Source organism: Cololabis saira, chromosome 9, assembly GCF_033807715.1.
Source record: "Cololabis saira isolate AMF1-May2022 chromosome 9, fColSai1.1, whole genome shotgun sequence".
Classification (NCBI taxonomy): domain Eukaryota; kingdom Metazoa; phylum Chordata; class Actinopteri; order Beloniformes; family Belonidae; genus Cololabis; species Cololabis saira.
Window position 1 is genome coordinate 22,107,745 of NC_084595.1, and position 9,945 is coordinate 22,117,689.

At 39.3% G+C, this 9,945-nt stretch overlaps 1 protein-coding gene across 1 annotated transcript; it reads right to left on the minus strand.

Annotated features, from left to right (window-relative positions):
• Window positions 1–1,844: 1,844 nt before the first annotated feature.
• unm_hu7912 (un-named hu7912) lies at window positions 1,845–8,708 on the minus strand. The gene is made up of 2 exons (XM_061730787.1): window positions 8,551–8,708; window positions 1,845–6,426 (listed from the first exon to the last, which is right to left on the minus strand). Exon 2 carries the CDS (start codon window positions 6,372–6,374, stop codon window positions 3,156–3,158), a length of 3,219 nt encoding a protein of 1,072 aa, XP_061586771.1. The 5' UTR covers window positions 6,375–6,426; window positions 8,551–8,708; the 3' UTR covers window positions 1,845–3,155.
• Window positions 8,709–9,945: the final 1,237 nt, after the last annotated feature.

Genomic DNA, 9,945 nt, shown 5'->3' on the forward strand with positions numbered 1-9,945 from the left:
CACGTGTCCATAAGCAATTTGGAGTCTTTTTTAGGTTTTATTTGTGGATGATAAAACTGCACAGTTTCAGCCTTGCTCAGTTGGGTCTAAAATTTTCTTTAAACCAAGGTCAATTTGGTATTTTTTTTTAAATCAACCTACTTTATCTCTGGTGAAGTGTGATTCTATAGAGGTTTTGACTGACTAGTTAAATTCTTTAAGGCCAGGAAACCACTGCTGGCTATATGTGACCTTTGAGCCTGTGTGCAGCACTGCATTAGAAACAATCACGCCACATGGGTTCAGCAGAACTATGGAAAATGCTGTCACTTGGACAACCGTTGTATACAGAGAGGTATTCTGAAACTTTAAGAAGCCACATATCAGATCTGCTCACAAATGCTACAAAGTTCTCTGGACGCATGTCTACCTCAGATGGAGGGAAAAAAAAAAGCTTTGACTTGTTCTGTGGTACAATGAGTCCATGTTTTAGCTTGGTTTTGAAAAAAGAAACAAAAAAAATTGTCAGGTGAGATGAACACGATATCCAGGCTATTCTAATAGAAAGATGCAAAAGTAGCCCTCTTAAGTGGTGATATAAAGAATCATAAATGCCCATGATATGGGTAATATCCCTATGGTGAAGATACTATTAATACTGATATATATGTATGAATTTTGGAGATAAATATCTAATCATGTTCACCGAAAGGTCTGTCTTTATTTCAGCAGCATAATGACTGAATATACTGAAAATATATGGAGCATCACAAAGAGAAGAATCAGACTATGATGACCATGCAACAACCTGCAGACTGCAACCATCAATATCCCTCAGGTCCTTTTTTTAGTGTGTTGCTGGGATCTTATTCAATATTGGTTTGTGTTTTTCTAAACACAATGAAATTGGTCAGTAAAGTCACTGAAAAGTTCCTTTGCACATTTATTTGTTAAATACAGGCTCAAAAGATGTGATTGCAGATTGTTGTTTTTTTTTCAAATGGTGAGTTTTATTAATCCTTTCCAAGTTTTATGAAAATGGTGTTTGATATCAGTCGGTATGTAAGAGGAAGTTAACTGAAGGTACTGAACATTTCTGAAGAATACTGTATAGTGGGAGAGCTTTGGTGACAGTAATAGTGGTCTTCTTCCACTAGATGGTGGTACAAACGAAAAAGAGAGAGCTCAAAGACTACTTGCGGTTACACAGGATAGTAAACCCTTACTCATTGGCAAAGCAAGATTATACTAGAAGAAAAATTTAAGTTCTTAAGCAAGAAGTAGAGGCTATTAAGAGATAAGATATTTATATGTAATGCTTTTTGTAGGCAGCAATGTCCATGAGAGAGAATTCATCAAACTGACATCCTGATTGAAGAAAACCTATGCACCCCATCTTAACAAAAACAAGATTTTCACTTCCAACTCTAGTTGCAGACTACACACCTCATTTCTCAGTGTAAAAAACAGTATATTTTTAGTTAGTCATCTTCTAAATCTGCATTTAAAATAATGATCGTCATCATCATTCAAATCGGTTACTGCAACTAATTAATGCAAACAATTTTGAGCAATTGTCATATTCTCTGTCTTGCAAAGTTAAATAACTAGCATTGGTGAATTATTTATGTATACTTATATCTGGATTGAGTTATCTTGTACCCCAGGTACTATACTTCATATTTTTCATAAACAGTGTTTGAAATACCTCAACTGAATCTTAAAAGGTCTTATGTGTCAATATCTTCAGAACTGTCAAGTGTTTTACACATAAATTGCGTTAAAGGGAACCGTATTAAAACCATCTTTTTAACCTTCACATAAGAAATTCAGAGCCACAGGGTCACTCATCAAAGTACATTTATTATATATTTATATATAGATTATAAACATCACAAAATAGAATGTCTTGCACAAAGATACACAATCAAGCAAAAGAGCAACCTTAGATTAGTGAATTATGGCAATCAAAGCAGGCATGTCCGAGTTCAGTGCTGCAGATACTGTAAGTTAGGAGCATTCTTGTTTAATCATTTATGTGTCAGTGCAAACAGAGTCATTGTTGTTCTGAATTCAAAGGTATTATTCTTTATATTTAAGAAAATAAGATTTTACAATATAGATATTAAGGTTGCTCTTTTATTGCATATGTTTTAATTAAGAACATAGTGTGGTATCATTTTCAATAAGGTCTCTAGGTAATGATTTTCAAATGATCTAATACTTAATATATACTATATAATATACCTTATACATTACTAAGCATCAAATGGTATCTTATTAACATAATAAATTTACTTATAAGCAATATCAATAATAAAATACTTGAATATAAATAACGTGCTTTGAGCAAAATAATTATCTATTTACAATGGTAGTTCAAACAAACTATATCTAGAATTTTCAAGCCTTTAAAAATAGCTAACCCCATACATTGCTTTGTGTCAAATGCATTTGTTTGTTTTCAAATGAAGGCCACTTTCAAACAAAGCAATTTATGCAAGAAATGACATCAAGCTTTTTCACACAATGAGATAAGCAGCAACTAAACCCATAAAAAGTGGGGAAAGAAATAGATAATTTGATTGTACCTCTCTGTGAATGAAGAACTAACTTAATAATCAGAAATCCATACAACTACAGCTTACCAAGGAAATAATACTTAATTATTATCATTTAATCGTGTTACCACAATCAATGGCAATATGGTCCAATGTAGATTTATGATATAACATGTTATGGAGAAAATCAAAATTAGATTACTTTTACAACATGGGATCTAGATGTGTTAAAAATTATGTGAAGACAATTAAACTTCCTGAATATTGTGTGCTTCATTTTGTCTTTGTACATCTTACACACCTAGATAGCTGAGATTGAGCCTTGTCTACATGCAGGCAATGCATTTCTGAGTGCAACAGGATCAGAACAAGCCATAAAATACAGGTAAACTCTCAAAAGTGCATGTATACAGTCAGTGTGTGTGTACGTGTGGACGTTGTGTGTGTTTGTGTTGATACAGACAGAACTAGGGAAAGTAAGGAGCCAAAGAGATAGATTACTCAAATATATAAAGACATTAATAAATTAGTGTTCAGTTAGCTAAATCACATCATGTATTTACAATAAGTACATTTAGTGTTGCTGACATCATTATCATTTTTATTTGGGGTGTGTTATATAATATCATCCAAGAGATGAGGTGTACCCAACCAGTCTAGTGTTCTTGGCTCAGACGCAGCCATGATCATGCACATAAACTGTTTTCCTGTTCTCCGATCTATCGGGTAAATCGTAGTGGGAGTGAACCGTTTGTTTCTCTCCACAAACTCACACAGCTGATTATAGATTTTGGGGTACTCGTGACGAAGGAAGACTCCCCTGGTTCTGAGCTCACGCTGGATATTGACAAAGCACACCTCTCTGGCTTTGCGTCCCTCCTCTCCTTCCTTGTCAATGTCTGGTGTGCCTGGAGGTGGAGTGAGGATAAGAGTTTCCATTTCACTATCCTTCTTGAGCACTTTTTTGTCAGGACTTGAAGAGGCCAAGGACACCTTTGCATATTTTCGAACTGTTGGTGTTTGGACCCTTGGTGAAGGTCTGTTAGGCACTAGTTCACCAACAGCCACGGATACATTCAGAAGGAAACATTCATTGGGGTCGTACTCATTTCCCGCTTGCTGAAGTTCCTTGCAGTATTCCCCCAGGTTGTCCTTGAAGCCATCCAGCTCTCTAAGAGACAAGTATGTGGGAGAAATGAGGAGGCTTTCGAGACCCACTTGCAGAAAGTGATCAGCTGTCTCTGGGTTAGCAAAACCAAGAAAGAGAACACCTCTCCCTCTGGAGAGGTAGCCAGCTTTAGCAATGCGTGAGAAAGCTTTGTGGATATCTAAATTCTCTCTGCAAAACTTAAGAGTGTGCCGACACACACTGCTAACACGACCATACAGGCATGTCTCCTTATGTGTCTCCCAGTCATCCCTGCGACAATTTCGTGAGCAGTAGAATGTGTAGCAACTGTGACATGATTTGAAGTACAAGCAAGCATTGAACATGCTTTCACTCCGGTTGCACTTCTTATTGGCACACACCATAGTGTCATCCTCATCTGTGCTGTGGTCTGGAGAACATTCTTCTGCACTCCTTTGTAAAGCATCACAGCCACTATCAGGGTCCTTGATTGTGTCTGGGCTGGATTTAGAAGATGGAAGTTGTGTGTTTAGAGAACCTAAGTTTTCGAGTCCAGAAGATTCTTTGTTTCTGTCATCATCTTCAGTGATGAGATGTTTTAACTGGTCCAGAAGGTTTTCACTTGACTTCCTGCTGGTTGGTGGTTTGTAGTCAACAACCAAATCTGCCAAGAGCTCATCGAGTTGTTCTAGACTTTGTTGGAGGGAGAAGTTATTGTGTTTCCTTTCTTTGGAAGTGTCTGCTGCATTAGAGGACTGCTGGTGATGCACTACCCTTACAGATGGTGTTTTCTTATTGTCCAATGTATTCCAGCCAACAGAATGGGCATCTTGTCGCCTGCTGTTATCTGCACATATGTCATTGTCCGTTATGGTGATCTCGGGTGTAACAAACCAATGTCCACTCTTGGAGTTCTTCCAAGGATTGCTTGAACCTTTCTCCAAGGAGTTTTCTGATAGAGACAGAGCAGCATAGCGTCTCGGTGAACTTGAAAGGTTAAGTATGACAGGTTTAGATGTAGCATCAGATGATGCCCCATGCCTTGCTTGGTAAAACAGGTTCTCATAGCTTCGTCCACGGGGCACAGATTGCTCCGTCTCATGTCGTGGATACAGAATATTGTCCCAAGATTGGGAGTGGTTTTTGACGTATGCTCCTAGACGGCTTGTCTCTCCACAGCTGTTTGTAAACCATGGGGGTATACTAAGGTCTTGCCTGACTCTTGGGGGGGTGGAATATGAGGACTGGTTTGAATACCCAGATATACTTGAACGATACCAGTCATCTGAAAAGGCCTGGGACATTCGAGGGCGTCGATGACCCTCTGTATGATATGGCCTTGATGGAAAGAACTGTTCCTCAGGAGAACTGATTGGTTTGGAATAAAACAACCTCGGGTTACTCCCATGGTAGGGATTGAACTGACTGTCCTCCCCACAGTAAGGTCTAGACAATGGATTTTGAGAAAAGTATGATCCAGCCTCACTTGTTGGGTAAGGCCTGCTATATGCAGAATGTGCTGTCTCTCTGTTGCTAAAGCCGTCTGTGTAATACGACCTCACAGGAAGTGTGTGTACCAATCGAGTCCTGGTATCATATGGACCAGTCATTGTGCTACCAAGCATTGTACTACCAAGGCTGGTTAGACTGGAACGATCATCTTGAAAGTATGTTCTTGAGTAGGGATGGACTGGATACCGAACAGCATCCTCTGTGTAGAAAAACTTGGTAGGTATGTTTGGATTTGAGTAAGCTCTTTGTTCTTGACTCAGATATGGTGCTGTTGGTGAAGACATCCTGTGCATATCTACATGCTGGTAAGAGATGGGAGACATGCTGGTGGCATAGTGATATCCTTGTTTAAAATCTCCACTGTAGCATTCGCTTGGAGTGGGCGTTGGTGAGGAGACAACATGTCGTGGTACATACAAGCCACTCCTGCTACTGGCCTGTGAGTACCTTTGCCAATGATGCTCAGACTGTGCATAAGGAACCTGCCTTGATGTGTGCTGCAGCACAGCAGCATCAGGCTTAATGTCCACACGGCACCTAACATGAGGTGTTGTGGTGGGTTTATCTGGTTTAGCCTCTTCAAAACAGTCTGAGACATACAGAGGAGAGTGAGGTTGCAGTTTGATAGGGTGCACCTCATTCAAAAAAGCCCTGCTTGAGTGTTCTCGTTGCGTTTCAGCGGTCCTCAAAGTATCTGGTGTAGCCTGAGGTCCATCCCTCCCCTTCCTTGCCCCCGGTGGAGACACAGAGATGGGCACAGGTGTGAGGGTTGCTTTGATTCTCGGAGCGCTTTTAGATCTCGATCTCTTTTTGGAATCTGACCATGTCAGATAGCTGGTTTTGTCTTGGTTATTATGCTGCTGGAACTGTTTGGTGTTGAAAAGATCAGGAGATGAAAAGCGAAGATGTCCCGGCTGATCAAGTCCATTCCATAGATCTTTGTTTAATGTCTGATGCTCAGACCTCTTGTAAGGGTACTGCATTGAGGAAGAGAAGGACTGTGGATCATCCAGCGACTCAATAAAGTCAAAACTACGGCAGTGTCTTTTGTTGATGATCTCTGACTTATCAATCATTGTCAAGTCACATTTCTTGGAGGAATTGAGAGAAATTGAGTGGTCAGTGATAGGGTTTAGTGCAATATCCTGATACAGAGTTGATGCCAGTATATCAGGGGGATGCGTGCGTGTCATCTTAAAAGAACTCCAATGCTCTCCAGTTAGTGTGATCCAAGATCAACACAGCCTGTGGACAAGAGGGAGAAAATATAGTTAAATGTACTTTCAGAACATACAAAAAGTACGTTGCATATACAGTATACCTGTATATGCATCGGTTGTTAACAAAAACATTAAATATTTCAACACATTATTCATGAATAATGATAACAATTTTATCAATGTAATTTTATGGAATTGCATGTGATTACCGCAGCATATCTTGGGTTGCCATTACAGTAAGTAACTAAGCTAAAATAAAATATAGTAAATAAATTATTAAAATGATTTTGTTCAGTTCTTATTTAGGAATACTGGGACATTTTTTATGTTAACAAACAACATGGACAAAATGTTCCAACAATGAATTTCTATGTGTCTCTTCAACACTTGGTCTTTCTTGTTGGCACTCACCCACAAGCAAGCCCTGAGTTACCATCTGTTCATCACAACGAGAGAGGACTGACCAGCCATCTCCCCATCATGTCTCCACAGCACACCTAAATATCACGTCTGCTCACGGCCCACTTCGACACACAAACCTACACTGCTATTCGCTGGTTATTGTGGGGCACCAATATATGTAGTTTCCTGCCGTCCAAAAGAGGAAAAAAAGCTAAAGCTGCATCATATTCTGCTCCATCAAGACTTTGCTGTTTTTTATTTGTATAAAAATTGAAACAAAAACCTTCCAAATAGATAGCACATACATGTAATGTAAATTTAGGTTGATCAACTTTATGTGGTTCGTCGTCTTACTTTACTGACAATAATTAATTCTGTTTCTTTTTTTTATCAAATGCATGAAGCTCTCAGTGAGGTTCATGCACACTGAAATATTCCAGATATCAATTTGGCTTTTTACTTAACAAGTAAAGGTCTGCGATTCTTTACAAAACCTGGTATAGGACTATTGATGCTCATCGTCCACTGTAAAAAAGTTGGAAATGTTCTGATTGGTAAATGTCCTCATTATATTAAGACACCAAACTAAACAAACACTGGACCATTGTTAGAGATGAATATGAAAAAATAAAATGCTAAAGAAAAAAGGCGTTTCTTAAAACAAACTTTATTTAAATCTCTGTCTCCTGTTTGTCAGCTTGGGGATGAGTAATTTTATCATGCAATATAAAAACTTAAAGTGAATAGTTCACTATCACTATCTACTTGTTTCAGGCAGTGACCTAACTTTTATGTTCACACATATGAACAACAGATATCAGTTCCCTTGAAAGAATCAAGTGATTTAATCAAAATATCTATTCAAAGATTAGTCCTTTTGCATAAGAATGAGAGCTGCAACAGTTAGTCCCGAATGCTCCGATAATAAAATGCACATGAGATAAATAGAATTTAGGAATTAATTTCAGTAATAAACACCATTAACTAAGTGGTACATGGTAGAAACAACGCAGATCTGGACATTTTGGCTCAGTAAGTGTATTCATTCCTGCATGTGGTCCAATGCAGGCTCCTTTTCAAAGGGGGAGAACCCACTTTTTAGCAGTATAAAACCACATGCCACTTACTGTCTCCATGGCTACAGCACACAGCAAGGAAACCATTAAGCAGTCCTGCAGTTGCTCATCGTAAGCGAAACCTCAGTCTGATCAGGAAAATTACTACATTCCAGCTTTGATATCTGTCTGTGACAAGACAGTTACGATTCTTAATAAACGGATTAAAAAAGCCCATCAGATAAAAGACTCACATACTGTATTTTTTTTTTTTTTTTTTTTTGCAGTGAGGCTACGGCAGTCAAATCAACTCAGTAACTGCTCATTTATATATCACTATTAAAACTTGGCAAACTGTATCCCTTCCTTTTGCGAGGTTTTCTAGACAATGACAAATCTAATAGCCTGTTTTAGGGGGGGAGACGACCTCTCTGGGCCCGTAAAACGCACCAGCCTTGAAACATTACCAAATACTTGCTCCGTGCGCCTCTCTCTTTATTTTGGTGCTGCGGCACGGGCGGACGGCCCTTCGGGCTTTCTGACTGACACCGATGCATTTGAGGCGGAATGACATCATTTGCAGTGGAAAAAAAATACAAGAAAAAAAAAACAAAAAACGCACGAAGCAGATGCCATACGGAAAAATGAGTTCCGATAAGTTTGGGCATTTGATTTAAGGGGAAAGGCCTTACCGGTCCGCCAGTGAGTCGGTGCGATGCGGAGATCATGGTGGAGTGACGGGAGCAGCTTCAGTCCCGCTGCAGCCGCCGCCAGCCTCCGTCCTTCATGGCGCTGCCTGCATCACCCTGATGCTCTCACACTCGCCTGCGGCTTTGCGTAAACGCGTGTGTTTGTGTGATGGAGGAGGAGGAGGTGTGTCTCAGCTTGCGCTTTGTGAACGCGCCTCTGGGGGCGTGGTTGTGCGTTTCTTTTTCTTTTTTCTTTCTTTCTTTTTTTTTTTTTTTTTTTTAGTAGGATGGATTTCGGGGGCTGGCTGGGGTGGGAAGGGGGTGCAATGCGGTCTGTGCATCTGAGCTCTTATGGGCATATCCGGGGGAACTGCTGGTCATTTGGTCCATCATTGCAGTGGAAGGTGATTTCTTTTTTTGTCATTTACTTTTCATTGGTTTTGATTTTACATGTAAACAAACAAACAGTCAAACAATCAACATGAAGACCTATAAATCTGTACAAAAGTATCAAGGGGAAAGTAAAAGCATACATAAGGGGACTGGTAAATACCTCCAGAAAAAGAAAAAAAAAGTAAGTAGCCTACATAAAAAATATTCTGATAATCCAGTCTGAAGTTACCTGAAGTCTGGTCTTGTGGTAGAGACATATGTAATCCACTTTTGCCAATTATCAATAAATGCCTCTTTTTGTGTTCTTAAATTAAAAGTAATTATTTCCATTACATAGATGCTGTACACAATATAAATCCATTCAGCTACACTAGGTGCCTCCCTCTTCAGCCATTTCTTTGTTATTGATTTCTTACAAGCCACCAGTAATATTCTCAATAAATATGTATCTTTATTCCTCCATTACAGTTCCTCTAGATTCATCAAATATAACGAATTAAAGCAAAAAGTTATTTTTGTTGGAAACAGTCTCAAGAATTTGATGTACTCGCAACCAAAATGGGGTCACAACAGGGCAACACCAGAATATATGATAGTGATTCGCCTCTTTGCTTCCGCAACATTTCCAACATTCTGTCTGATTAGAATATGATCTCTTTTGATATGGAGTGCAAAAATAGCGGATGACATTCTTCCATGTATATTCTCTCCAGAGTGGAGAATTTGTAGGAAGGTGCTTTTTATTTGAAGGTACTGTCCATCGTGAGTCCGACTTCATCTGGTAGTTACACTTTTATTGAGCTTACAGAGAAGATCAGGCTGGAGATTTGTGGTTGTCCTACTCTTGTCAGATCCCTGCTGGTGTCCGTCCCACACTGTTGGAGACCTGGTTGGGGGTGGGGGGGGTCAGTCTTCTGCCAAGTTATGTAGAGGAGATGTACAGTATATCTCAAAGTAGCAACAACCGCCTTAATAAAGTTATTTTATTGGTCCTACTGAGAAAAC